Source organism: Misgurnus anguillicaudatus, chromosome 17 (genome assembly GCF_027580225.2).
Source record: "Misgurnus anguillicaudatus chromosome 17, ASM2758022v2, whole genome shotgun sequence".
NCBI classification, from domain to species: Eukaryota; Metazoa; Chordata; class Actinopteri; order Cypriniformes; family Cobitidae; genus Misgurnus; species Misgurnus anguillicaudatus.
Window position 1 is genome coordinate 8611405 of NC_073353.2, and position 14659 is coordinate 8626063.

The 14659-nt window shown below is 40.3% G+C and overlaps 1 protein-coding gene across 21 annotated transcripts in view; it reads right to left on the bottom strand.

Moving 5' to 3' along the window:
• mycbp2 (MYC binding protein 2) overlaps nt 1-14659 on the bottom strand; it is a 134268-nt gene that overhangs the window by 76821 nt on the left and 42788 nt on the right. For 16 of the 21 annotated variants that reach the window (XM_073854933.1, XM_073854926.1, XM_073854924.1 and 13 more), the window contains exons 16-31: nt 13697-13842; nt 12945-13055; nt 12206-12310; nt 7992-8111; nt 7796-7877; nt 7411-7528; nt 7090-7294; nt 6766-6919; nt 4314-4486; nt 3708-3833; nt 3320-3447; nt 3133-3224; nt 2832-2966; nt 2664-2747; nt 2477-2573; nt 2013-2205 (exon numbers count right to left, since the gene is read on the bottom strand). In XM_073854933.1, the coding sequence (XP_073711034.1) occupies nt 2013-2205; nt 2477-2573; nt 2664-2747; nt 2832-2966; nt 3133-3224; nt 3320-3447; nt 3708-3833; nt 4314-4486; nt 6766-6919; nt 7090-7294; nt 7411-7528; nt 7796-7877; nt 7992-8111; nt 12206-12310; nt 12945-13055; nt 13697-13842 (2069 nt within the window). The remainder of the gene's footprint in view (nt 1-2012; nt 2206-2476; nt 2574-2663; nt 2748-2831; nt 2967-3132; nt 3225-3319; nt 3448-3707; nt 3834-4313; nt 4487-6765; nt 6920-7089; nt 7295-7410; nt 7529-7795; nt 7878-7991; nt 8112-12205; nt 12311-12944; nt 13056-13696; nt 13843-14659) is intronic. The other 5 variants (XM_073854927.1, XM_073854944.1, XM_073854934.1 and 2 more) reach the window with 4 other exon arrangements.

The window sequence follows — 14659 nt, forward strand, 5'->3', positions numbered from 1 at the left end:
AATATGCTTATTTTGTAATTACAGCAATTCCATAAGCTTCTATTTCTACAAAAGTGACCAATGAGCTTCTTTTCAATGTCAGCGACCAATGATCTCCTTCTGAATAACAGCAACCAATAAGCTTTCTCCTCAGTGACAGCAACTAATGAGCTTCTTTCGTAAGGACAGCTATCCAATACATTTTTTCTCTACAAGAGCGACCAATGGGCTTTCTCCTCAGTGACATCAACTAATGAGCTTCTTCTTTATGACAGTGACCAATAAGCTTCTTTTCAAGGTCAACGGCCAATGATTTACTTCTGAATGACAGCAACCAATAAGCTTTCTCCTAAGTGACAACACAACTAATGAGCTTCTTTCATAATGACAACTATCCAATAAGCTTCTTTCTCTGCAAGAGCGACCAATGAACTTTATTTACATCAGCAACCAATCAGCTTCTTCTCAATGACAGCAACCAATGAGCTTTCTCCTCAGGTGACAGCAACTAATGAGCTTCTTTCATAATAACACCTATCCAATAAGCTTCTTTCTCTGAAAGAGCGACCAATGAACTTTATTTACATCAGCAACCAATCAGCTTCTTTTCAATGACAGCAACCAATGAGCTTTCTACTCAGTGACAGCAACTAATGAGCTTCTTTCTTTATGACAGCGACCAATGAGCTTCTATTCAATGTCAACAACCAATGATTTCCTTCTGAATTAAAGCAACCAATGAGCTTCCTCCTCAGTGACAGCAACAACTAATGAGCTTCTTTCGTAATGACAGCGACCAATGAGATTCTTTCTCTACTACGGTGACCAATGAGCCTCTTCTCAATGTCAGCGACCAATAAACTTTTTTCAATGTCAACGACCAATGATTTCCTTCTGAATGACCAATAAGCTTCCTCCTCAGTGACGGCAACAACTAATGAGCTTCTTTCGTAATGACAGCGACCAATGAGATTCTTTCTCTACTACGGTGACCAATGAACTTTTTTCAATGACAGTGACCAATTAGCTTCTTCTCAAAGTCAACGACCAATGATTTCCTTCTGAATGATAGCAACCTATGAGCTTCCTCCTCAGTGACGGCAACAACTAATGAGCCTCTTTCATAATAACAGCTATCCAATAAGCTTCTTTTTCTACAAGAGCGACCAATGAGCTTTTTTATGTCAGCAACCAATTAGCTGCTTCTCAGTGACCGCAACCAATTAGCTGCTTCTCAGTGACCGCAACCAATGAGCTGCTTCTCAGTGACAGCAACCAATGAGCTTTCTCCTCAGTGACAGCAACTAATGAGATTTATTTTGTAATGACAGCTATCCAATAAGCTTCTTTCTCCACAACAGCGACCAATGAGCTTTTTTAATTTCAGCAACCAATGAGCTTCTTTTCAAAGTAAGCGACCAATGAGCACCTTCTGAATGACAGCAACTAATGAGTTTTTCTCCTCAGTGACAGCAACTAATGAGCTTCTTTCTTTATGACAGCAACCAATGAGCTTCCTCCTCAGTGACGGCAACTAATGAGCTTTTTTCATAATGACAGAGACCAATGAGATTCTTTCTCTACAAGAGCGACCAATGAGCTTTTTATGTCACCAACCAATTAGCTGCTTCTCAATGACAGCAACCAATGAGCTTCCTTCTCAGTGACGGCAACTAATGAGCTTCTTTCATAATGACAGCTATCCAATAAGCTTCTTTCTCTACCAGAGCGACCAATGAGCTTTTTTCAATGACAGCAACCAATGAGCTTCCTCCTCAGTGACAGCAACTAATAAGCTTCTTTTTTTATGACAGCGACCGATGAGCATTTAATGTCAGCATCCCATGAGCTTCAAGTCGACTTTAAGCCAATTTTTTTGATAGAAGTCACTTACAGTGCACTTAATCTATATTTTTTCAGTCTGTGTGATATCTAGGATCCACGACCTTTGCATTACAAACACCAGGTAAGCTACAGATAAATCTTACGATAAAGTAAATCCAATGTAAAATATGATAAAGGAGATAAAATACCAGATATGGGGAAGATCTCACAGATGTAGACACGCAGTAGTCGCAGACAGCAGGTGCCCACAAATCGCAGACGCTCCAGGTCCAGCAGTGTGGCTGTGTACTGAAAGCCCTTCAACCCTCTCAGCTCCTCCACCCCTAACACCAGGGTGGTCCAGCTCCAGTGCAAAATACTCAAAAGAGACTCAAAACAGTCCTGGGAAGAAACACACACACATATTATTTATCAAGGCGTGTTCAATTTGAATACACCAAGGAGAAAGGCCACCTGGAATAAAGTGAGGGGATGTTTTAAAAGAAGAATAAGCTATAAAAATACACTGCTGTCCTTTAGTGGCTGTTCTTCATTTGTCCCCAAGGCAGTTGTAAACTTATTTTTTACATTATACTCATGAATATCATAAAAACAGAAATAACGTAATTGTCATTGACTCGGATAAACGGAGAAAGTCATTAGTCACACGTACCACAGAGACTGTCCTGGCGAAAGAACGCTTGAGGATGTGAACAGGTTCACTGGTCTGCTGTTTCCCTTTGGATGCGTTACCATCATTAGAGGGTAACCTGTAAAAATCAGACCCACAACGAGTAAGAATAACAATACACTTCATACACCCAAGTACCTAGCAAAAGACAAACAACATCATAATGTACCTGTAGAGTAGCTGAGGGATTTGTCCAGCATTTACGTCAGTACCATTGTTTGATTTCTTGGAGCTTTTGAATTGAAAGACCACACTGCAAGAGAGTTCAACATTATATCAACTGCAGTCTATAATAATCATACAGTATTGATCACAGCAAGTGTTGATTTATGTGTACCCATCATCAGTGGTGATGGTTGCCTGGCCATGGGATCCGCAGTCACTGCTGGGTCCAGACACATGAGCCCATGCCACATACCACCAGCCCAATTGCAGGAGTACAGGCTCATCAAACATCATGGCGTATTTCTCCCTGTATATATAAAATAAACATAAAATGTCATTTTTAGCTCCAATTAAAAAAAGTTACAAAATGTGCATTATCGGCCATCTTTTTAGCATCTGCCATTAAAAATCTACATGGGCTAAATGCTACTCAGTATACGATTTAATCACAGTGATATTTCTTTAAAGCGTACCGTGCAGCACAGTCATATGCCAGTACATCTGTCTCAGCCAACAGGTCTCCATCTGTCTCATGGTCTCCTCCGTCTGGGCCTAGTTCAAACAACTGCAAAGACAATAACAGGTCAGAGTATTACATGCAAAGGAATAAACTCACGGGTTGAGGGTTAAATCTAAAGAGACGCTTAGATAGCAGCTGACCTTGATCTTTGCCGTATACTCTCCTCTACCGCCGAAAAGACCCAAACCCCCTAACAGGATGTCAGCATCAGCGCAGAAGCGGATGGCCTCTACGGAGTGTGCCGAGTAACCCCAGCCTCCTCCGTGACCTACAAACGTCAATGGGCAACACAAGCAAAACAATTTAGCATAGTTAGCAGGCACCCATAATAGGAAAATGGACCATTTATAAAAATAATTGTATTGCTGCAGGTTGCCTTGTTGTGGCTGTACTGCTGATTTAAGTGAAATTGATTTTTAGAACCCTATCATCAATACAAAATCTCACCAAGAAATCCTCTAGATGGAAATAAATGTCAACATGAATGTGCACTGTAATCAAAGCAAAGTGCCCAAATATTTATCTTACTCTCAAAACGGTTGACCACACTGTAGTCCTCTTTGGAGTAAACCTTCATCACCGCCTGGGTCTCTTCCTCAGCGCTGGCCACACCCATCTTCAGTTCCTGCATAGCAGCTAGTGTGTCAAGACAACCTTCACACATGGCAAAGAATCACGTGAGACAGAATTATCTTCCTGCAGTCCTCTCAACATCTTAATGTGCCATTAAAGCAACACTATGTAGTTTTTTGACCTTTAAATAATGTCTTTAAAATTATTTCAGTGATAGAACAACTTTTAACTGGACAAATTGTACTGTTGCTGCAACCTGAGCAGCCTCCTAGCTGCTACAAGCACACTCTGAAAGTGGCGGTGGAGGGTAGAGCACACAGCCCCCCCCCCCCTTCCCCTGCCTGCAGAAGAGTGTCTGATCGTAGGTACTGTTGCGCTTTTTTAACCACATGGGGGAGCTGTAAGTCATTTTTACATGGAAACTACATAGTGTTGCTTTAACACTAGTTTTGTATGAAAATTTTCTATGAAAAGATCTATCTATCTATCTATCTATCTATCTATCTATCTATCTATCTATCTATCTATCTATCTATCTAGAGTGACAGGAAGATGTTGTACCCAGGATGTGTAGAGCTCCATGGGAACGTGTGGTGGTAGCGTGTGAGCCCGAGGGCAGTGCCAGTTCAGGACTAAGGATGCTGCAGAGGGCCTGGACGTCAGAGGCGGGTGGCACACGGGCATCTGCGATCACTGCGTTGTAGCAACACATCTCACGTGTGGCAGGCAGGAACCTGAAAGAACAGCAGATGGCTTGAGGTGAGAAGATATAGTTTTGTCTAATTAGAACATCAAGAAAAACACACAAACATGAGAGTATGTGACGTCATGTCTGTAAAATCCATGCTAAAGTCTCAAAATCTTCTTAGATATAGATACACATGAAGGATATACAGGAAGTGCGCCTTATGCTACATACACACCAAACGTGTAGCATTGCGTTGCTTGGTCTAGATTACTCGCGGGATTTAACTTTGTGTCATGCAAATTTTTCGCTTGAGTTGAATATTTTCAACTTGCACGAAGACGCTTTTGATGCGAATAGCATGTGTTTTCGCGGCAATCGTGCCGCACGAGGACGCGTCTGATTGCATCTTTGCATTGATTTTGCATGTAATCTACTCGCGCAAATCGTTGAACTTGCGTTTGGTGTGTATGTTCCATTACCCTTCCGCTCTATAGAGGGTATGCACGTGACGTCACCTTCGGCGAAAGTGACGGCGGTTACGCCCACTGAGTGGCAAAAGACAGAGCGGCAGAATTTGAGTACAGTGTGAAGTCAGCGAAAACACGGGGGAAATGTGTCTAAATAGGAAAAAGCTGTTGTGCGATAGACTGTACTAACAGATTAACAAGAATTCGGAGCTATAGGCTGCCAAAAAACACAGAAAGGAGAAGTAATTCGATCGTTCATGCCAACGTCCACAGACCACAGGTGGGTTGACAAGTTGCTAGGGTCACTATCAAGCAGAGGTTTTACTTTCTACTCAAACCTATTCTTTCAAGTATTTGTATTTTATACGTGTTTTCCTTTGGAAAACATACATTCCAAAGCATATTATCATAATTTTTACTCTATTACATTTCATAAATACAAGTTTTTGTTTTACATTTAATATTTAAGTACATTAACATACTTTTACTCAAGTAAAAGTACATGATTTTAATGTAATTAGATATTAAATAAATGTTAATATGCAATATTAAAGAATACACAGTATTATTCTGTGCTTTAGAATGTAGTGAAGTAAAAATTTTCCCAATACAAACATCCTAATAAAGCACAGATGCTTGGAAAATGTAACTAATGTAACTAAGTATTAGAGCTGCACGATTTGGGTAAATTTTCCCATTGCGGTTATTGATGCTAATATTGCGATGTGCGATTGCGATTATAATAAATGGTATCATGAGTCAACTTGAAGGGTTTTAAGGAAAATCCACACACAGTTTAGTGATAATGCTAAAATGTGTATTTGTAAAACTAGAAATGTTTTCGTATTGCCACGTGATGTAGCAACTGCTCAGTGTCAGTAATCCTAAATCCAAAATACCGCCATACAACAGACGTAGAGGTTTTTTTTAGCTACCAGATCACTGTCAACCTCCTCTGCATCCATCTTCGCTTTGGTATTTCCGCGCTGTGCACACACAAGTGACGACGCACACCCAACACGTGCATGCCACACATGCACTGCTTTTTTGCTCGTTTTTCTTTCTTTTTTTAAACAGCAAGGAAAATCATCAAACTGTTATCAGAAAGTTTGTGTTAACAAGTCCACACGTTTATTTATTTAATATAATTGCAATATTTTGCTGTCATATAATCGCACAGGCTGACATCGCGATTGCGATGCGATTAATTGTGCAGCACTACTAAGTATTGTCCACCTCTGCTGTCAAGTCCAACTAAATTCAATTTAAGCTGATAATAGTCAGTTTTACTGGCATTTTCGCAGCAGCACCTATGAAAACCAGCCATTTTGTTGAACGTTTGCCACTCAACAGGGCGAATTCCGGCGTGGTCACGTGGAAAAGTGACGTCAATGCATACCCTCTATAGGTGGCACTAAGAGGCTGGCTTGCCAAACGCCACCAAACACCACAAGATGCGCTAATGTTTAGCAGAGGCTCTGCATTAACGCTAATAATGTTGAAAATAATGCTCAATTTCTTGCAAAAAAAAAAAAAGTTATTGATTGGTCAATATGTCACCAAAATGTCACCATGAGTCGTAGGAATTATTTTTGTTTTAGATATATCTGCTTTTTTTTAAACTCTCAAAGTCGGGTTTACTTGCATTATATGAATCACAGAGCACTGCAGTTTCTGCAAAATATTTTCTTATACTAACATTTCAGATGGCTTGAGGGTGAGTAAATAATCTTTTTTTTGGGGGGGGACTATTCCTTTAAACATTATTTTTTTTTGGGGGGGGGGTAAATTGTTCCTTTTAACACTATTAATTGTCTGTGGAATAGTCAGCTGACCTAGTTTAACTAGTTTATCTCACCTCCAGATGACATCATAGACAGGGTCCAAACAGAGTCCAAACCCCTGGAGATCCTCCTGCTCAGAGTCATTGAATGTGCGGCAGCTGCCATCCAGTTTGTTGATCAACAGGCATTTGAAGGGAAGAGGCTCAGAAACAGATGTTGGAACAAGACCTAAAGCAAACCGAAAAGAAAGAGTAAAAAATAAACAGCATTAGTAACGCAAGTTCTGGAGAAAATTCTAAGATTTCCCAACTTCAGCCAAGTAGTAAAAAGGCAAGAAAGTTTAGTTTTGATATATAGGCCTCTTAAACACCACAACTGTGTCAAGCATACGAAAGTACCAATGATGTGTTTGCTGGCGAAAATCTCTGAGGTGGCCAGGACGTGGGAGTTGATCAGTGCCTCATCGATTCTAAGGTAGGTCTGATCACCGCTGGCACCGATCCACGTGGCCTTGCGGCCATACTTGGCGCCAATGTTGGGCATCGGAGATGGCTTGGCGTTCCAGTAGGGCATGTCGAGAATGGGTCGCCCTAACTGCCCTTTCTGTTGATACAACACAAGATATGTATATTTTAAGGTTTTCAACCAACATAAAATCTACCAGTGCCCAAAATCTGATTGATCGGAGGACAAGTATAGGATGTAAGTAGATTACATACCGAGAAACTCCCGAAGGTGAAGACCTGTCCATCCATCAGAAGCACTGCAGTGTGGTTACTGCCTGCTGTCACCTGAGTACTGGGGCCAGGCAGAGCCTGCACAAGAGTGGGTGACCCCCTGGGTGCAAAGCCAAATCAAATGTGCCACGGGTTAGAAAAGATGTGCATTTATGTTGTTTAAGAATGTACATTTGTCAATCTGACGGGCTGTGTTGCATATCAAACAAACAAGAACCAATGCAAATTGATGTCAACATCATCAAACATTATTTAACATTATTCTGTTAAGTTTCACAAAATAACAACAGCATACGAGCTTGGATTTGGAAATGAGTACTGACAAAGTTTCATTTTTGGGTGAAGTAACGCTCTAAACTATCATTACCTAGAATTAACATCTCCATGTCCAAGTTGCCCATGCTGTCCATAACCAAAGGTGTAAACATCTCCATTCTCCATTAACACCACTGTTAAAAAACAGGTTTAGCATTACATACAAAGACAGGTGCGTTAAATAATGATGCATGTGCAAAGCTCTTTATAAACGATAATGGCATCTCGTCACGTTTTCAAAGACTCACCGGAGTGATGGAAGCCACAGCTGACCTGCACAGCTCGCAGCTCGCAGTCAAAGCGCACGGACCCGGGAGGATAGGTGGTGATCTTACTGGCATCTTTGTCCCCGCGTTCACTGCTGCCATCTGCAACACAGAACAGAGCGCGAGGTGTGAGGATGAAGCAGATGGACAGACGAGGACAGAAAGGCGAGATGGATGATGCCAGGGCTGTTAACCTGAGAAGAAAAATGACCTGCCGTCTCAGAGGTAGGAAAGGAAATAAGTATTGGCATGCTTTGACAGTGAAAGAGCAGAATAATAGCTTAGAGATTTAGTTGTGGCTGTACACATCCTTACACACTTTCTCTCTCAGGGGTTAATAAAAGTGATTTGTGGCACAAACCCAAAAAATAACACAGGGCTTTCACTCCACACTGAATAAAATGGCGATCGGCAAATGTTCCAGCACAAAGAGAAAAAATGTAGCAGTCACAAATTTTTCATAATCTTTTGATTCAAATACTTGAAATTAGTAGACAATGATAATTGTGCCTATTATTATTATTATTATTAATAATTTTTTTACAAAACAATAATTTTTTGTGGGTAAGTTGGACCAAATAGTGGCCAGAATAAATGGGACTCTTTCGATACTGTTTGCATTCCAAGTCGCACATCATCAAGTTATTTTGAGAGAATGCAAAGTGTGCATAGATGTAATATAAATAAACAATGGCTACTTTTAAAAACATTAAAGGCACAATATGTAAGATTTTTTTATTAAAATATTTTAAAACTATGCCGTACACATTTTGTTCACATGTGTACTTGCATTAGCCCAAACGTTGTCAACAGTGTTTGAATCCAAAAAATGTGCAGTTAAAAAAATAAAAGTATTCTGTCCACGTTCCTAGGTTTGCCCGTCAATATTCAATGCATTATCCTTAGTTTCCACTTTAAAGGGACACTCCACTTCTTTTTTTTTATTTGGTCATTTTCCAGCTCTCCATAGAGTTAAACATTTGATTTTTACTAGGGGTGTCACGTTTCTCCAAATCCTCGATTCGGTTACATTTTCGATTCTAAGGTCACGGTTCGATTTAATTCTCGGTTTTTACTTTTTTTTGAAAGCACAAAAAATGCTTACCATTTTTAGACTAGACTTTTATGAAATATAATATCTGATCTTGAACCCAGAGATGACCTGCCATGTTAGTCGTGCTGCCAGTTGAAAAATATGGTAGACGCACATACCTGATAAAACGAAAATTCCCATCAGATGAACATTCCTGTAAGTACTTTGCACCTTAAAACGCACTTTTATCCACGTTAAACGAGATTGTGAGACTATACCCCAATAAGTCATGTTTAAATGCTGTTTTCATAACTCTTAAGCAACTGAAATAAGTTGTTGTGAAACTTAAACAGATCTCAGTTCAGAGAAACAACCAGTCCTGGCACAGACGCGCGCATGCTCTGATTGAGTTTAGCTTAAGGCTTTTTTATGTTTCCCATGTAAAGAGCAGCTTGCGTGGTGTCTCCTGCATCTGCCATGTTATCTTTTGACTAACTGTAGCTAGCGAAGTAGCACTCAACACGTGTGTTTTTTTTTTCCGGTTGGCAAGCCGACTGGACGTGACATGGGGGGGCGTGGCAGCATCGACCATTTCATTTTTTTATTCGAAGTTCGAGGTTGTAACTTAATTTCGATTGATTTCGATATGACACCCTTAATTTTTACCATTTTGGAATTAATTTAGCTGATCTCCAGGTCTGGCAGTACCACTTTTAGCATAGCTTAGCATAATTCATTGAATTTGATTAGACCATTAGCATCATGCTAAAAAATAGTTATTAATGATATTACGCAGCGCCTGAAAATAGTCCGCTTGGTTACTTTCAGTAGCAGGGAACTATTTTTGGGCGGTGCGTAATATCACTGCGCCTCAATATCAAGTCCTTGATTATTACGGCAGAATGAGAGTATTGGCCTAGAAAAACAAAACGTTTAATTTTCCGTCGGTCTTAGTACATGATGTAACTACAGAAGAGTCAAGTTTTAATTAGAAAAAATATCAAAACTATTTGGTTGTTTTTGAGTGCGATCTTAATGGTCTAATCAGATTCAATGGATTATGCTAAGCTATGCTAAAATTGGTACCGCCAGACCCGGAGATCAGCTGAATGGATTCCAAAACAGTAGAAATCAAATATTTAACTCTAGTGGAGCCTAATTTACAAAAAGAAGTGGAGTGTCCCTTTAATTGCAGTCAAAATCATAAATGCGTTCAACATCATGCAGCACTGCGCAGACTGAACAGCATATGACATCATAGAATCGCGAGAGCAACTCCAAAATCAGTACCGTATTTTCCGGACTATAAGTCACACTTTTTTTTCCATAGTTTGGCTCGTCCTGCGACTAATAGTCAGGTGCGACTTATATGACAAAATTATTCATACTGACTAACATAAACCAAAAGAAAATATTACTGTCTACAGCCACGAGAGGGAGCTATATGTTGCCTACTTCTGAATAAAAGGTTAACGGAAACATTAACTTAAAGACCACGGAGAAAGACTTAAAGGATTAGTCCATTTTTTTAAAAGAAAAATCCAGATAATTTACTCACCACCATGTCATCCAAAATATTGATGTCTTTCTTTGTTCAGTCGAGAAGAAATTATGTTATTTGAGGATTTTTCCCATTTTAATGGACTTCAATAGAGCCCAACACTCAATACCCAACTCAACACTCAACAGTTTCCTCAACGGAGTTCCAAAGGACTATAAATGATCCCAAACGAGGCATAAGGGTCTTATCTAGCGAAACGATTGTCTTTTTTGACAGTAAAAATAAAAAATATACACTTTTAAAGCACAACTTCTTGTCATGTAGATCCAGTCGTGATGCGCAAGCTGACCCCACGCAATACGTCATGACGTCAAGAGGTCACAGAGGACGAACGCGAAACTCCGCCCCAGTGTTTACAAGCGTCTTGAAAGAGGACTGTTCCTACATTGTTGTATGTCAACTGATACTAATTAATGTCTTTGTGTCAGTTTATTGTTTAAAATGGTCCGCAAATGTCCGTTTTATATATGTAACACGTGACCTCCCTACGTCACTACGCATTTACGTTAGGTCGCGCTGGACCGGACCTAGACAAAAAGTTGTGGTTTAAAAGTGGTTTCTTGTCAAAAATGACAATCGCCTCGCTAGACAAGACCCCCACGCCTCGCCCGGGACCGTCCACAGTCCCCCGAAACTCCGCCGAAAAAAAACTGTTAAGTGTTGAGCCAAGCACCAAATGTTGGGCTCTACCAAAGTCCATCAAAATGAGAAAAATCCCGCAATGCCCTCCCCAAAAAACACAATTTCTTCTCGACTGAACAAAGAAAGACACCAACATTTTGGATGACATGGTGGTGAGTAAATTATCTGGATTTTCCTTTTAAGAAAATGGACTAATCCTTTAACAAACAAAATGCCCCCAAAAAGAATAATAATGTTGTAAATAAATGCGACTTATAGTCCAGTGCAACTTATATATGTTTTTTCCTCTTCATGACTCACTTTTTAACTGATTCGACATATAGTCCGGAAAATACGGTACTGTTGAGTCACTATATCGAATCGATTTATAATGTATAGCATAACTTTATATTACATCACTGATGAACATGATTTGTTAGTCACGTCTGACTGAATTGCGACGGCAACGGAAAACTACAACTCCTATCATTCCACATTCCTTCAAAGCATCATCTAGCTGCTATTTTTCTTTTGTTTGGCAACTTCTAGTGGTGAAATCTAGGGGTGTGACGAGATCTTATTACAAAATAATAACAATTATAAAGTTTACTATTTATATTTAATCATGATAAGCCTGTTCACATACCTATTATTATATATTATTATATTAAATATTTACTTCTATTTCATACCTAAAAGATTCATATTGAACTTTTTGAAAAAGAAATATGACACCACAAGTCAGTTTAAGATGCAAGGACTGAAAACATCATACAAAAGAGCCACTTTACGAATATACTGAGGAAAAAGAGCAGTGAAAAAAGCTGGATTCTTTTTCTTTCACCAGAGACAAAAAGAAATAGAGAAAGAGACGTTACTGTCCCCACAGAAAACTGGAAGAGGTGATAGGATACAGCTGGATGGAGGGAGAGTGGGGCATTATGGGGCTCCAGGTGGAGTCTGTAGTAAAGTCCGCAGTACCTTTGAGTTTCTCCCGCATTAGCTTAAAGGCCTGAAGGGGTCTTAGTCTGGCTAGCACCTGCTCACGCTGGTTCATAAAAAGGGGGCCGGGGAAAACAAGGGGGCCTATGGGGGGGAGAAAGAGACTTTCACATGCATGGGCAAAGCATCTCACAAATGGAAAATAAAACATGGTAATTAAAACATGGCTCATTATGGATACACAAGCCAGAAGGGAACATCCACAAGCAACCCACACCCAGAAGAAACGAGAACGTGGGTGGTTAGTGGTATTATTTAATAGTTTAATAATACACCATCCTTAAACCCAGAGGGAAAGAATTTGTATGAAGAATGCATGAGTTGCTCATTATAAAGAATGTAAATAACAGAAAGTTATCTGAGAAATAGGACACGAGCAGATGTGTTTGAAAAGCCAGTTCACATCTAACACACAGTATTTTATATGGTGCAAAATAATGTCATCATAAAAACTTAATTAAATGGCTGGTCAATACAGCTAAATATTAAAAACCTCTAAATTTTTTCAACCAAACTTGACATGTAGTTTCAATATATAATTATTCATTAAATTGCTTATTTTCACATCACCCAGCCCTAATTCCACATAAAAAACTACATGGATGATTTGGAAAACAGCATCGTAATGCTATCAAAACATATCGTAGTTTGGATAGGATGACTGTGTGACACCCAAGCGGGCTGTTTTTTCTGGGTTCGGGCCATGTAAGCGGCATACCTCGGCCCTCTTCCAGCCTGTGTCGGCGATTGACACGCTGCCTCTTCTCCTCCTGTCGAATCTGGATGTGCTCTTCGATATTGACGCCTGGGGGAGGAGGGACAGGTACAGCTAAAACAACAGAGGTCCAGCATGGGCGGGGCCAAAGGAGGAGACAAACGAGAGACAACACAGCAGATGAATGATGAGCATGAGATGCAATGCGAGACAAAAGCAGAGAGATGAACACAACGCAGCTAACACAAAGTACCGATTCACTGGGCAAATATACAAACACAACAATGGCAAAGCAGCCAGTGACTGATGATGTGAACTAGAGCTGTGCGGTATGATGATATATGCGCGGACATTTTTGCATTTAGCAGATGCTTTGATCCAAAACAATGTACAGTGCATTCAAGCTATGCCTGGGGATGAAATCAATGACCTTGGCTCTGCTAATGCAATGCTCAACCGATATTTATGCATTAATCTGTGACATTTTGTAGTATAAATAGTGTGAGCAGTCTTATAAATGCAATGGAAAATTCCAAATGGCTATTAAGTGAATAAAAAAATGACTAAATTGTGAGTAGTTGTATTATTAAAAAAAAAGAAAAGAATGTTGGTCATACCGCCCACCCCTAATCTGAATATTTAACATGCACGCAGACAGAATAGTTCAACATATGACATGAAATTGACTCATAGACAGAAAAGAGCTTTGTTTGGATGGCTATGGAGCTGTACTAAATATAACTGCATAGCAGTACCCAAGAGCAGGTCCAGCGGTATCATTTCCTTCACAGCATCAAAGATTCCTCTCTGTCTGGCCTCCTGACCATCCAGTTCCCTGGCACAAGCCTTACAACAGCCGCATGACGAACAGCCAGACTCACCAGAGCCACAGCCACAAATCCTGTACAGGACAGACAACATAAACAGATCAAATATAAGATGACTCATTACATACACAAATAAACTATTAGAAATGGATCAGTGTGATGCAAGCAACTAAGTTTAAATGGGTTGCAATCATTGATTGCCTAGATTCATTTGTCTGACAGTTGAATGAATGACACATTTTGCGTCTAAAACCGCACGGAAGACGCGGCATTCCAAAAAGTTTTTCAACTTGCTGCGGCATCGTCGCGCATGGAAAAAGGAGTTAAGCGGGCTTTATACTTCTGCGTCGACTGTACCAGGTATCCTGTAAAGAGACGTGAACCCTGTGCAAGAGCCAAATGCTGCGTTCACACCAAGCACGAATAGAGCGTCTGGCGCAAATGACGCGTATTGACGCGCAAATGACGCGAATTGAGCGCTGGCTTGGGAAACACGCAAGATGAAAAATCTGAACATTGGCAGAAAATCGTGCCGCGTTAACCAATCAGGAGCTTGCTCTAGTAATGACGTGATTACAGGATGTGAGCGGAGTCGCAGAAGCCCCTCCCATGATGCGAATTTCCGAGTGAATGTCTCGAATAACTAAAATTTTATGCGTGAATCAAGCGAGTAAACTCAAAATGTTCAAGCGTCCAACTACGCGCGAATAGCAAGTTTTTGCCGCCACTACCGCATTTGCTGTGAATCCAGCATAAGGCTGAGGTGCACCTTTCTCAAAATGTTACAGCACGTCAATGCTACGCAGACCGCGAGCACTGTGATTGGTCTGCTAGAACCCCTCTGTCAGGTCAAAAAGATCTGCGTCGCATTTCCTCATTCTAATTTCCGCT